At 43.4% G+C, this 13,289-nt stretch overlaps 2 protein-coding genes across 2 annotated transcripts; one reads left to right on the top strand and one right to left on the bottom strand.

Annotated features, from left to right (window-relative positions):
- Positions 1–1,389: 1,389 nt before the first annotated feature.
- Positions 1,390–5,389, top strand: LOC115686778 (uncharacterized). Its single transcript, XM_030612173.2, has 5 exons — positions 1,390–2,520; positions 2,989–3,450; positions 3,914–4,291; positions 4,373–4,440; positions 4,918–5,389. Exons 1-5 carry the CDS (start codon positions 1,876–1,878, stop codon positions 5,126–5,128), a joined length of 1,764 nt encoding a protein of 587 aa, XP_030468033.2. The 5' UTR covers positions 1,390–1,875; the 3' UTR covers positions 5,129–5,389.
- A 5,613-nt stretch (positions 5,390–11,002) lies between these two features.
- Positions 11,003–12,570, bottom strand: LOC115686779 (transcription factor MYB8). The gene is made up of 3 exons (XM_030612174.2): positions 12,281–12,570; positions 12,014–12,143; positions 11,003–11,840 (listed from the first exon to the last, which is right to left on the bottom strand). The coding sequence occupies exons 1-3, from the start codon at positions 12,411–12,413 to the stop codon at positions 11,201–11,203; spliced, it is 903 nt and encodes a 300-aa protein (XP_030468034.1). The 5' UTR covers positions 12,414–12,570; the 3' UTR covers positions 11,003–11,200.
- Positions 12,571–13,289: the final 719 nt, after the last annotated feature.

The following is a 13,289-nucleotide window of genomic DNA, read 5'->3' as shown; positions in this document are numbered from 1 at the left end:
GCGTTTGTTAAAAAATTTCCAATGCGTTACAGCGATTTTGCATTCGGAATAAAAATGCGTTTCTTAAAAATACTTGATTCCTAATCCATTCTTGATTCGGAATGAGTTTTGAAGAAAAGAGAAGCTACTTTTTGTAGCTTCTGATTCCGAATGCATTCTCCCTATTTTCTCACAATTTTTTTTTCAAAAATGCATAAAAATTGAAAAATTCTAGAAAAATTCATAAAAATTTCCAGAAAATAAAAAAATTCAGATTTCGGAAAATATGAAATTTGGTGAATTTTTTTAAAAAAATAAAAAAATCAAAAATTTCAAAACTTCACGGAATAGCTTAAAACACATGTAGCCACCCACTTTGAGTGAAATTTAAATTTTTGAGGTGCCAAAAATATCAAAATTTCAAAACTTCACAAAATGGCTTAAAATACCCGCACCTACTTTGAAATGAAATTTAAATTTTTTGAGTGCCAAAAAAAAGAAAAATAATAAAAAAATAAAAACTTTCAAAACTTCACAAAATGGCTTAAAATACCTATGGCCACCCACTTTGAGTGAAATTTAAATTTTTGAGGTGCTAAAAAAAAAAAAAAATAAAAAATTTCAAAATTTCACAGAATGGCTTAGAATATCTAGACCCACTTTAAGTAAAATTTAAATTTTTGAGGTACCAAAAAATAAAAAATAAAAAATTCAAAACTTCACAAATGGCTGAATACCATGATACCCACTTTAATGAAATTTAAATTTTTTAGGTGCCAAAAAATTTAAAAAATCAAAAATTTCAAAACTTTACAGAATGAGCTTATAATACATGCGCCACCCACTTTAAGTAAAATTTAAATTTTTTAAGTGCAAAAAATCAACAAATCAAAACAGATTGCTTTTAAATCAATTTCTGAGCGAATTAGTCTTTGTTTACCAAACGATTTCTCTCCGTAAATTAATTTCTGACAAGAATTTAATTTCTGGACGAGAATTGCTACCATTTGCACCCTAAGCCTAGATGGTAGGTAGTGATACGCTCTGCTCTGGACAATCTTTCGAACACGTTTGTCACCCACTAAACCTGTCAAATTAAATCGAATTCAACTGTATCCTGTGAACAACAGAGGAGTCGCACGTGGGGTCCTCAAAACCAAACGAATGGACGACACGTGTCCCCTGTCCTTGTCATTACAGCACTTAATTACTGTAATCACCCGTAATTAATGACATGTTTAATCTTGGCCCCCCCACCCCCATTCCTCTCTCGTTTGGCTAACCTCGGATTTGTCTCTGACTCTGTCCCAATTTTTTCTCTGCACCAAAAAGGCAAAAAATAAAGAATAAAAAGTAAAAGAAATTCCTCCCACCTGGTTTTTTTTAGCTTAATTTAATTCCCACTGCATCTCCCTAATCCTGTCCTGTGGACAAACCAAAAGACACAGAACCCCAGACGGTCCTCAAAAACCCTAATTTTTTCCCTCCACCGTCGTTCACTTCGCATTCTCACACACAGCAAAAATTTTACGAACATGATCCCGGTTCTGGCGCCTGTCTCTCCTTCCCTCCCAAACCCTAGCAGAGCACACGCAAACCTTCTGGCAGTCACAATTTCGAACTGTAAAAAAAGGCTCTTTTGCTCCTCTCAGTACTGCAGCACTGTCTCATAAGCATTATCAACAGCAGAGAGACCCTTCAACTTCTCCCGCCTCTTTGTCTCTCTTCTTTTGCTCTCTCTCTCTCTCAAGTTCAAGAAAAAAGGGAACTTTTTTCTTTGCTCTCTTCTCTCCCTAGTTCAAGAAAAAAGGGTATTTTTGGTTCTTTCCTCTTCTCTCTCTGTCGAGTTCAAGTGGGAAGAAAAGGAAGGAAATCGCGGTGAAATGCGAAGACGGGATGCAGAAGCTGTTCAGCCGAAGCGCTTCTGGCCCTATCCTCCTCTGTAGTGCCGCCAAACCTCCCGTTGCTTTAGGGTCCGAGTTCAAGACCGCCACCACCACCGCCACATCGAGCTTCGCTTTCCGTAAAAGCCATCCCTTTTCTGGGTTTAACGCGCCCATTCACGCAATGCCTTCGCCACCACCCGGTGCGCTCCCAGCCGCCAATGGCGGCGGCGGGTCGGCTCTCGCGGCTGCTCTGTCCAAGAAGCCCTCTGGCTACGTCTCTTCTCGTTTCTACTCCGCTAGCTGCAGAATCTGTCGATGCTCCATTCAGAACACAGCGCCTCCGCGGGCGTGGGTCGTGTTCAAGGAAGGCCGTGGCGGGTCGTGGCCGAAGTGGGTCCACACGGGCTCGGAGGGGTCGTTCGCGGCTTCCGCCGTCGAGGGTTCGAAGAATCTTGAGAAGGATCTCAGCGAGAAGGATGTACTGGTTTCGGATGACAAGGCGGCGAGAGTGCAGAGGAGGCAGAAGGAGCCTGCTAGCGTCGCTGGTAACTTGGATTTGCTGACGATTCCGGGTGTCGGGCCAAGGAATCTGAGGAAGTTGGTGGACAAGGGGATTGCTGGAGTCTCTGAGCTCAAGCAGTTGTACAGGGATAAGGTGCTAAAATAGTGTTTTTATTTATAAGCTCTCTCGTTTAGCCTTTAAATGTGAATTTTAGGGGGCAGAATGAGATGCTCTATGTTTGTTCTTTCAGGGCTTCATTTTTGTTCATGGTTCCTACATTTTTGTGCTTGAGGTGCTGGGTTGCTCCTATACTTTCTCTGAGTTACTGTGTGCCAGCATTTTATAGCTTGTGTTTTATCCAAGTCTTCTTATGTGAGCTTGGACTTTGCCATGAGGCACTGATGTTCACGAATATGTAGGTCTACTTTTGAAGATTCCAAAGTCTCTAACTTCATTTGTATATTGATTGTGGTGCGTAATTGACTCAAAATAGTCCTTTACGACGTATTTGCCTGGGGTTTGTGACTATAATGCTCACCTCTTCGTTTACGTAGTTGGAGTGCAGCACTTGTTTGCCCCCATGTAATTCTCTGCTGATATAAGGACTCTGTTAACTTGTAGTTCTTTGGGAAGTCTAGCGAGAGGATGGTGGAGTATTTACAGAGTTCTGTCGGAATCATTCACAAAAACCATGCCGAGAGTATCACTACCTACATTAAAGATAGTGTGGAGGAGGACTTGAAGGATTCTGACATGGATAATAAGCCCGCACCGAGGAAGCGCCTCACTTTCTGTGTTGAGGGGAACATCAGTGTTGGGAAGACGACATTCCTTCAAAGGATTGCTAATGAAACGCTGGAGCTGCGTGACCTTGTTGAGGTGGTTCCAGAACCTATCAGTAAGTGGCAGGATGTTGGGCCTGATCACTTCAATGTATTGGATGCGTTTTATGCAGATCCAGAAAGATATGCCTATACTTTTCAGAATTATGTGTTTGTTACAAGGGTTATGCAGGAGAGAGAGTCATCCGGCGGGCTTAAGCCACTCAGACTGATGGAGAGAAGTGTCTTCAGTGATAGAATGGTTTGTATTTTGTCAAATTTTAGTCAATCATTCTTTTATCGGCTATTGGCTGCAAAATGTTGGTTTATTTTCTTTCACAAGTCAAAAAGTTGATTAACAGGCACCAACGGGTGCAATGGATGTAAAAGACTAACTTAAAAAATGGATCTAGAATATTCAGAGAAGTCTGTCTCTCAAATAAGCTGGCCACAGGTATAGGAGTTCCAATATTTTTGAATTCCCCTTTATTTTCAGATCACCCGAGGATGGGATATATATAGTTTTCCTGTTTATAAAGCTCTGGCTTTCTCTTTATATCTACACTACATCGAGAATCTCTTGATTTAAAAAAAAAAAAATTGATGTTAAGGATGTCGGGAAGGCTGACAGCTAAATTAGTCCTTTTCTTGCCTATCTACTAGTTAGTATGAATGCCAACTTGTTTTGGAATGCATGCATTAATTAATCTTTTTGCTGAATACAGGTCTTTGTAAGAGCTGTCCATGAAGCAAAGTGGATGAGTGAGATGGAGATCAGCATCTATGACTCATGGTTTGATCCAGTTGTCTCATGCTTACCTGGTCTCATCCCTGATGGTTTTATATATCTGAGGGCAACCCCCGACACTTGTCATAAGAGAATGAAGCTTCGGAAGAGAACAGAGGAAGGTGGAGTCTCCCTGGAATACCTCCGAGACTTGCACGATAAGCACGAGAGCTGGCTTTTCCCATTTGAAAGTGGGAAGCATGGAGTATTGTCAGTGAGTAAGCCCCCTTTTCATGTTGACAACTCGTTACATCCAGATATAAGGGACCGTGTTTTCTATTTGGAGGGTGATCATATGCACTCCAGTATTCAAAAGGTATGACTGATTTATTTTTCTTGACTTTACCAAACTGGTGTAAGCTTTTTCTGCTTATGGTTCTCTCTTCATTTTGAGCAGGTTCCTGCTTTGGTCCTTGATTGTGAGCCCAACATTGATTTCAGCAAGGACATTGAAGCCAAGAGGCAGTAAGATCACTTTTCCCTCAATTTTATGATGTACGCTACATGTTGAAGGTTTATGATGGTGCTCGTATGATTTTCCCCTGCTGCTTCGTGTCATTGGAGCATTGCCGGACCTTTGAGGCCGCGTAGTACTGCGCATCTTATGCAAGTTTCTTTCTGCGTTCATGAACAAGATCCTCATGTTATCCTTGCAGTTGCTTGTTTCATAGATTGGGAGGCGGGAAATTTTCTGTTCTTTTTGTTCAATGTGTTCTTTTCCCTGAGTTATTCTTCCCCTTCAAGTGTTTTCTTCTAAATTAGGAATACTTGTTTGCTATATTGTTGTTTTACGTTTCACTTGGTGTATATTACCTTCATTTGTCCCTTTTCATGGTTCTCAGCATGAAATAGTGGAACCTTTCTCGTGTATCAAACTTTTGTTCATTGAGTGTGCTAATTCTGCCCTAAAGATAGATATTAATTCTATTTAACTAATGTCAGGTATGCATCTCAAGTGGCACAGTTCTTTGAGTTCGTGAAGAAGAAGAAAGATGACGACCCGGCCAAAGTCGGAGAAGGGCCACAAGGTGGGCAGCAGCAGGTATTGCTGCCCCACAGTGGTGGATTGTTTATGCCGGGTGGCAAGCCCTTCCCCGCGTCAGCCCTTCAATCTTTGGACTTTAGACGAGCCATTTCTTTTATGTCGGGCTAGTTATGTTTGGTTTTCTACCGCATTGCCCAGGTCGGCGAAGTGGTGTCTTTGTTTTTTTTTTTTTTAATCATATGCCTGGGTTGGTCGTGATTCTGCATTGTAAAAAGGGCGTCTTTTCTTAAGTTTTTATTAGATGTGTAGAGAAGCTGAACCCCTGTCAATTCTCCAGTTAGGTGCCGTTTGGGTGGGTGAGTTTATGTAACTGTCCAACTGCAAAGTGTTGTTTAATTGGGTTGAAGATATGGACGGTGACTTCACAAATTTTTATTTTGAGGTTGTCAGAGAACTGTCAAATTGGAATTTGGTGACAATCGTGAAAGGCCAAGTTAAAAGCAGACAATAGTTGGCCTCTAATCTCAATTGGAACAGAAAAGTGATCTCCCCTGAAATTGACCATCAGAAAGGGCGGGAATGACTGTAGTTCTAGCTGGCGGAATTTGTGATACTTGATATTAGGTGGCAAAATTTCAGTTGGGCTAATCCCATGTACGAGCCCATCTATATCATTTAGTTTTTGACTATATAAATGTAATTTCCACACAAATGGGCCTGCCCTTCTTGGGACTGAACTCCTTAATGGGCAACATGTCAAGCTTGCCAAACCATTCGACCAGCACATTTCGACAGTTTGATGCCTCTGCATCTTTTCAGCACATAGACATATAGTTAGTTCACGGTCTTTCAACCACCACCATCAAATGTGGCCCATGCCTCTCCTTTGGTTAAGGATTGTAGCAACGGGACCGCGCCAAGTCTAATGTCTCATCACGAAAACGAAAAATCTTTCCGTTCCAACTGTGGATGACTGCTGGTGATGGCATCAACTTGTCCTGGTCTGTCTGCCACCCGTTTCTCGCTCCACTCGTTCGACATTTGAACCGGCTGATCACGAGTCTTAAAGTTCACAATATATCATGAGAGATCACCACTTACCTCACCATCCATAATAGTTCAATTTCGATGAAGGATGATCGTTTATCTCAGTCTGACATATTGAACGTGTTACTGTTAATATGAATATGAACTCCATATGGAATTGTGCATATGATGATATTCCTTCGTCAAGGTGAGCGTCTAGTCTATTAGGGCCGTTTGGCAACGTGCCAAAACAGTGAAAATTTCATTTTTTTGTTCCTAAAAATAGTTTGGGAACGCAATGCGTTTGGTAAACTTTTTGTTCCGGGCACATTTTTGCAAAAATTTGTGCCGAGAAACAGTTTTGGAAGAGAAACAAGAAGTAAAAAAGTTGCTTCTTTTTTCTCGACAATTTTAAGAATAAGTTTTTTTTTTTCTTTTTCTTTTCTTTTCTTTTTTTTTGTTTGTTCTTCCTCATTGGCGGCCAGTCAGCGACCGGCCCGGCGGCCGTCGCGGCCCCTGACCAGGCGGCGTAGGCCGCCAGCCGGCGGCGAGGGCGCACGGCCTCGCCCGGATCGGGCGAGGCCGAGCCTGCGCTGGTCGCGACGGCGAGTCCTCGCCGTCGCGACCCCGCGAGGTCGACCTCGCCCGGGTGCGCGCAGCTCGGCTCGCCCGAGTCTGGCAGCCGAGCCTCGCGCTCGGGTGAGCCGCCTCGCCCGCGTCGAGGGTCCGACCTCGCCCTCGCCTCGCCTCGCCTCGCCGCCGGCCGGCGAGGGCCGTGACGCCCTCACTGGCCTTGGGCTGTGGCCGGTCGCCGGCCGCCGGCCCCCGGTCGCCGACGACCGGCCATGGCCAAAGAAGAAAATGGTAGAAAGAAAAAAAAAATTTAACAATTCAAAATATTATTAAAATATTATTTGGGAATAGAAATTTTGTGTAGTTACCAAACGCATTTCTGTTCTTTTCTGCTCTAGGAATAGAAATTTTGGACAGTTTATCAAACGCCTTCAAATACTCATAAATTGTTTCCGGGCACAGAATAAAAAAAATCATTTATGTTCAGAAATAGTTCCCGGGCACAGAATGGTATTCATGCGCACCCTTAGTCTATTTGTTCATCGACTACTTCTCATGTATGTTTAGGTGTCTAAATACGTAAATTCTTCATAGGTCCCAACTTGAGTGAGGAATGAGCATATTGACATGGGTTACTCTCAGTTTAAGGGCAGAGATTGATCGTCAATTCTTCCATATGATCACGGTGTACTCCATGATTACACGCATTTGGTCTTTCATGTCCTTTTTAGTGATGGATGCAGTTCTAGGATATATAATCTACCACAGCTAAATTGATATACGGCCTTTTTACATAGATCAATAACTTACAGTATAACAAAATGCACGGCAGCAGAAGTCTGTTGAGGGCGAAAATCGATTGTCAGATCATCTTAAGAATGCTTTTGATATCAGTCGGTCTTTAATTACATGACGGAGATAAGTAAAAGAAAGGAGATAGAAAGAAAGAGATACGCACCATATAATTCGTACATATATGTAAGATGTAAATACGCAGTGCTATTATGTACTGAAAAAAGAAAGGTATAGGGGTGTCAACACAAGCCTCTCTGCAGGCACTTGGTATGCAACTAAAATCAGCAGACCATGTGATATTTCTCAAAGCCCGTGGCAGGACACCGTTAAACCGTGTCGCAAAGAGCCCAGTGATAATTGTTGGGACATCATCCAAGCTTAAATACCATTTTTAGGAGGCAAACTGATTCGATAGTTGCCCACCAAACACAACACAGGAGAATTTCTATGTCATGTAGTATTCATAAAACGCGACAAAAGTGTGATACCGAAATACCAAGTGAAGTGAAATGCTGGACATGTATATTGGTTTATGTGAGGTCATGTTGGCGCGAGCGTCAGATTCAGAGGCATCACAAGATCAAGAGTGTGCACAGAAAACTGCATAGGCTTAGGCTTTGTCATCTGAAGACATCAGTAGGAAGATGAAGAAAAGCATGTGGAGAAGCATGTGTGGTGCAACGGATGTGCATGAACATGTAGCAAAATTCCTACTCTTCACGTTTGAGTATCTTGCCCACTTTAAGGAACGCATCATTAATGTAAACTGCAAACTAATGACGTACCCACATGTGTGTTGTTTGATTTTTAAAGAGGGAAAAAAGGGGTTGGATTCGGTTAAAAGGGGAAGCAAGCTTAGCTAGCGACAGCAATGAGCTTGATGCTTCATTGCTCCAACCCCTTAGTTGGACTTTCTTCAAAAAGGGTTCATTTTCGGTTGGATAACATAATTTTATTAAAAAAAGAAGAAGAAGCAATAGTAAAGAAAAAAAAGAAAAAGAAAAAAGAAAAATCCCATGCCCATTAATTCTGGAATCCCATTCCCATTGCCTCCTCACTGAATGTGCACATGAGCACCCTCCTCTCCTCTACAAAGAATATGTTGACAGTGCGACGTACTCATACGGTGTTATCGAAATCATTTTGAGAATTTACCTTTTCCGGGAGTCGAACTTTTTCTTACAATTCGCCTTTCAAACGCAACGAAAATGATCAATCAATTGCCGAGATATCACGTTAATATTTCGCGTGATGCAAGCCACGTAATTTCCCTTCTCTCTCTCCCCCTCATGACTCAACAGTACCATCAACCCCACCACCACCACCCCTTCCCCCACCTAACTTTAACTAACCAACTGTTTGTTTCCTCCTACACTTCCGTGGTTCTTTCTTTCCACATATTATTTCCGCAGCAGATTCGGCTACCTACCCTCCAAACATGTCACATGTCCCTCTAGTCTCCTCCTCTCTCTTCCCCTCCAATCAAACAGATGCTTGCATTCCCATCCAGCATGGGGAAATCAATTCTTATTCACAATAATTTCAATTTTCCTTGCGTACGATTCCCCCCCAAATGCCCATACACACACACACACTCTATCTCAGCAGCTTCAATCTCACACAATCAGCTGTACTTATATTATTTTTTCTCTTCAGAAAGGAGTTGGTATGTGTAGGTGGGGATAGATCCATCATTTTCCCCTTGGACCCCATTGATCGAGATTCCTCCATACACGTGGTTTATCATATAATATATATCATTCATCACCATCTCATTAGTGGTTGCTGCTTTTTTTTTTTTTCATTCTTAGTGGTTGCTGCTTGGTTGGTCTAACTTTTGGTACTAGAATAATAGTTTCCCTGCTTTTTGCGTAACTAATGTTTCTAGAAGACGTGAACTAAACCATGGGTTTGAAGAACTTCTGATTTATGCTGTCAACCCCATAGGTCTTTTGTTATTAATTTCTTTGTAGTGCTGGGTGAGGACAAAAGGCAGGTTTTATTCCCATGTGAAAGCTGGTGAGCCGATTGAGTTGACACATTTTGAAAACTTTATGTTTCGCCTTTTTATTTTTATTTTGCATTAAGCTCCGCAAATGGCAGAGCAGACCTAGATTCAACAGACACTGTTTCCAATAGTTTCTTGGCTTTTGGATCAAGGTCATTATTATAATGATAAATCAGTCTTCAAAAAGCTGCTTTTACTTGAGTTTCTCATACACACAAGTATGGATCGGTGCGTTTGAATTTCGCAGCAGTTTTCCCCAAAGTTTCACTGTTCTTCTTTGCTTTTCTGTATCCCGGGAACATGCATCTTGTCTTGAGCAACTAACGAAGTTTGTTGGGTTACAGGTACCAACTTCAATTTTCTTATGAGAGGCCAACTCTGGTGCTACAAAGAACTACTAAGTCAAACTTTTTTTTTATTGGTAAGATTGTGGTTTGGTGTCATGTGAGAGAATTTGGTAAGGATCTTGTTTCGAATCATGATGCCTTTGTTCATTCCATTTTTTCTAACTATGGTGTATGCGCCACATTTGAAAGGAATTATTAGAGACAAATTGTTCTATTGCTCATGTGTTGTTCTTACACAACTTAAAGAGTTGTTTTCTCAAGTCCGCTCCAATAACACAAGGTCTGGCTATCGAATCCTCAATCAAATTGGCCGAGCTTCGCATTATTTAGAGCGCATGATAAATCTATTAGCTCTCAGGTTGGATTAATCATGGGTTTTATATTCCCAAAATGGAAATGGAATTCAATATTACAAAATGCATCGAAATCCGTCATCAACAAAAAATTAATTCAAGTTGAAGTGAGCTAATATAGTTTGAAAAATGTTGTTGTTGGCTGTGGGCATATAAGGAAACCCGGGTGCTCAACCTGCAATCCCATGTGCAGCAATTGGAGAACTTGTTTTGGTCATATCTTGTTGGTCTGGAAAAGCTAGAATTCGGCTTGCGCATGATGTGTTAAAACTTTTCCCACTAAGACAAGTAACATTACCTAACCCGGGATGAGTCAATCAATAATATAAAACCTCGTGTTAGAAGAAGAAATGCTCCAAAAATTGAAAGGAAAGAAGTTCTGCCAACGCATCAATCACTAAACAAAGAGAAAGAGAAGAGAGAGAACAGCTCAATGTTAAGGATATGTCAGAACCTTTCCAGGACCATACCGACGTGGAGGTCCCATACCACCTAATATTTTCTCGCACCGGGACTAATCTGATGAATCGTTTTTGCACATCACATCATCCCTAAATCTAAGCTTCTCCTCAATGGAGAAAAACGGCAAGCAGATGCTGATAACCCACATGGACTGGTGTGTTTGTTTGACTTTGATCTTCTTCTTTTTTTTTTTTTGGTCAGAAATTTATTGTGCGTGGAGATCAAGATGTAATGTAGGGCCATCACCTGTTATCTGCGAGGACTTGTTCATTCATGGTACCAAAAGCTAGAACATGAAGGGTCATCCTACTTTTTATCTTCCGATTCACACCAGATGAAACACCCTTTGTTTCTTTAGTTGTTTTTTTTGTTCCTTGCTGTAGTTTTTAACAAGTGAAACAAAACAAAAAAATGGTCAGCAAGAATTTAAAAATGAGCTGGAAGAACAACAAGGTTGGAGAAAGGAACAGAGAGAGAATTGAAGCAGTAGCAGGTGTTGCCATATCCGTTGCTATTACTTCAACAATGTCATGATGACAAAAAAATCCAAATTGGAATGGGGCTTGATTCAGTTCAGGCAGGTGACAGAAGTGAGTGAGCATTCTATACTGGAATCAGAAATATTACAGACTAAACTTTATCTTTTTCCTGTTTCTTGTTCTTGTTTCTTGAAAGACTATGAACCTAACTCCGTGTAGTATCCGAGGAAGCCGTCGTTGCTCTGGCAATTCCGACACATCCCACCGCTCCGAGACCCCAACTGGCAACATAAGCACACCGTTGCTGTCGCTGCCGCGGCCGTGCCGGGCGTTTGGGTGACGACGAACGGGTAAGGATGCTCCTGGAGCTTAGACTCTGCCGTGTTCGCAGTCACCGAGGATGCGTTGCGGTTGAGCTCGTGACAAGATGGGGCCAACCCGATCGAGAGCTCCAAGTTGAGCTCGCTTCCGCACTGGGCTTGCTGCTGTCGACTTCGCGGCGGCTTCAGCTCCTCGTCGGTGGTGGTGCCGCTGCTCGTCGTGCAGTGGTTGTCTTCCGGGAGGGGCACCGTCTTGGGCTCCAGCTTCTTGCAGCCGTAGTAGCCGCTGCCGCCGTGCTTGCGATCGAGGCTCGAGCTAATGAGGCTGATTTCGGTGACGGGCAAGGAGGGAGGGGAGGTGGCCGCCGGAGGAACGCCGGGGGCGGCGGAGCTGAGGGGGCGGTGGGTCTGGGGGTCGATTCCGCGGCCGATGAGCTTGCGCTTGATGTGGGTGTTCCAGTAGTTCTTGATCTCGTTGTCGGTTCTTCCGGGCAATCTCCCCGCGATGAGAGACCATCTGGAAAACGAACCGAAATCGATGGGCAAGTTTCAAAACTCAAACTTGAGCCAGTAAAACATAGAAAGGAGGGGGCGGGAGGGTTCGAAAAGCAAGAAACAGAGCGATCCCCACACGAGACAGCTCGTCAAAGCAGAGATTTTTTTTTTTTTTTTAAAAGGGGGAAGACGCACTTGTTGCCGAGCAAGCTGTGGAGCTTGATGATGAGCTCGTCTTCTTCGTCGGTGAAGTTGCCGCGCTTGAGGTCGGGGCGGAGGTAGTTTATCCACCTGAGCCGGCAACTCTTGCCGCACCTGAGGAGCCCTGCAGCAATCGATTTCAAGAACACCCAGTTAGCAAAGTCAAACAGAAAACTTCCCTTTCTCTCTCTCTCTCTGTCTCTCGAGAAAGAAAGAAGGGGGGGAGGGAACAAAGGAGAAAAACATGATCTTGGAGGTTACCGGCAGCTTTGGGGAGGGAACGCCAGCAACCTTCGCCGTGGAGGCGGATGTAGTCGACGAGGCGCTGGTCCTCTTCCTTGGTCCAGGCGCCCTTGTTGGTGTGGGCCTTCTCGCAGCAAGGGGATCGTCCCATGTCTCGGCGCGCTGAGGCCTCTCTGTACTTCTTCTTCTTCTTCTTCTTCCCCTTGAGGTTGGTGGTGGTTGTGGTGGTGCTTGGAGCTTCGTGCGGGTGCTTGAAAACGCAAAAGGAGATCGAACAAAAAGTGGGGGGGGGGGGGGGGGGGGGGAATGGGATTTGATTCGGGAGTGGGGTGTATTTGTTTTTTGTTTATGTGGGGGTGGGGTGGGGTGGGGTGGGGGGGTTGAAAAATAAGTGGTGGGTGGGTAAGAGGGAGAGGGGAAATGAGCCAATAGACTCGATCTTTTGGTTGCCCTTTTGAGGACGAGGAAGGAGTACGAGAAGGAGAAGGAGAAGGAGATGGAGGGAGGGAGGGGGAGGATTTGACCGATTTGATGGAGAAAGACAAGTGGTCACCACACGAGAGGAGCGGAGAGGAGGAGGAGGAGGAGGAGGAGGAGATGGGGGTGGTGGGGGGGCTTCCTTTTTGATAAGGTAGGTAGCTCTACTTTTCACGTCACATACATGGCCACGCGCCCCCCCTCTCTCTCTCTCTCTCTCTCGATATTTAATAATGGAGTCCAGAAATTGGATTTAGAGGAACAAGAGCTCAGGAGGAGGAAGTTATGGCCCTATTGTGCTTCGAGTCTTTGATTGATTTTGCTCATCACCTATCAATAAATAGTGACATTCGCATTCCATCTCGTTGAAATGTATGAATTTTCAATGCCGTCTTTTAATTGGGATTGGCTACACCCGCCGGCGCTAGACCCATGTCATATAAAAATTTAAACAGTCGGGGTGTGTCTAGTATTCGATAGTCTGTCACGTCATTTAGTATGGTGATTTGAAAAAATCGATCTTAGTGTGTAGGTGTTGTTATTCTTTTTA

This window comes from Syzygium oleosum, unplaced genomic scaffold (assembly GCF_021117445.2).
Source record: "Syzygium oleosum isolate NSW1041296 unplaced genomic scaffold, Sole_v2.1 Sole_v2.02, whole genome shotgun sequence".
NCBI classification, from domain to species: Eukaryota; Viridiplantae; Streptophyta; class Magnoliopsida; order Myrtales; family Myrtaceae; genus Syzygium; species Syzygium oleosum.
The sequence above is the reverse complement of the archived record's forward strand: the minus strand, read 5'-3'. Positions and strand labels throughout refer to the sequence as shown.

What these genes read in the sequence shown, in the direction of transcription:
- LOC115686778 (XM_030612173.2), top strand. Translation starts at nt 1,876, where the DNA reads ATGCAGAAGCTGTTCAGCCGAAGCGCTTCTGGCCCTATCCTCCTCTGT. An exon ending in AGCAGTTGTACAGGGATAAG is followed by an intron (nt 2,521 to 2,988) that starts GTGCTAAAATAG and finishes GTTAACTTGTAG; the next exon opens with TTCTTTGGGAAGTCTAGCGA. An exon ending in GTGTCTTCAGTGATAGAATG is followed by an intron (nt 3,451 to 3,913) that starts GTTTGTATTTTG and finishes TGCTGAATACAG; the next exon opens with GTCTTTGTAAGAGCTGTCCA.
- LOC115686779 (XM_030612174.2), bottom strand. Translation starts at nt 12,413, where the DNA reads ATGGGACGATCCCCTTGCTGCGAGAAGGCCCACACCAACAAGGGCGCC. An exon ending in TTCCCTCCCCAAAGCTGCCG is followed by an intron (nt 12,144 to 12,280) that starts GTAACCTCCAAG and finishes CGATTGCTGCAG; the next exon opens with GGCTCCTCAGGTGCGGCAAG. An exon ending in CACAGCTTGCTCGGCAACAA is followed by an intron (nt 11,841 to 12,013) that starts GTGCGTCTTCCC and finishes TTCGTTTTCCAG; the next exon opens with ATGGTCTCTCATCGCGGGGA.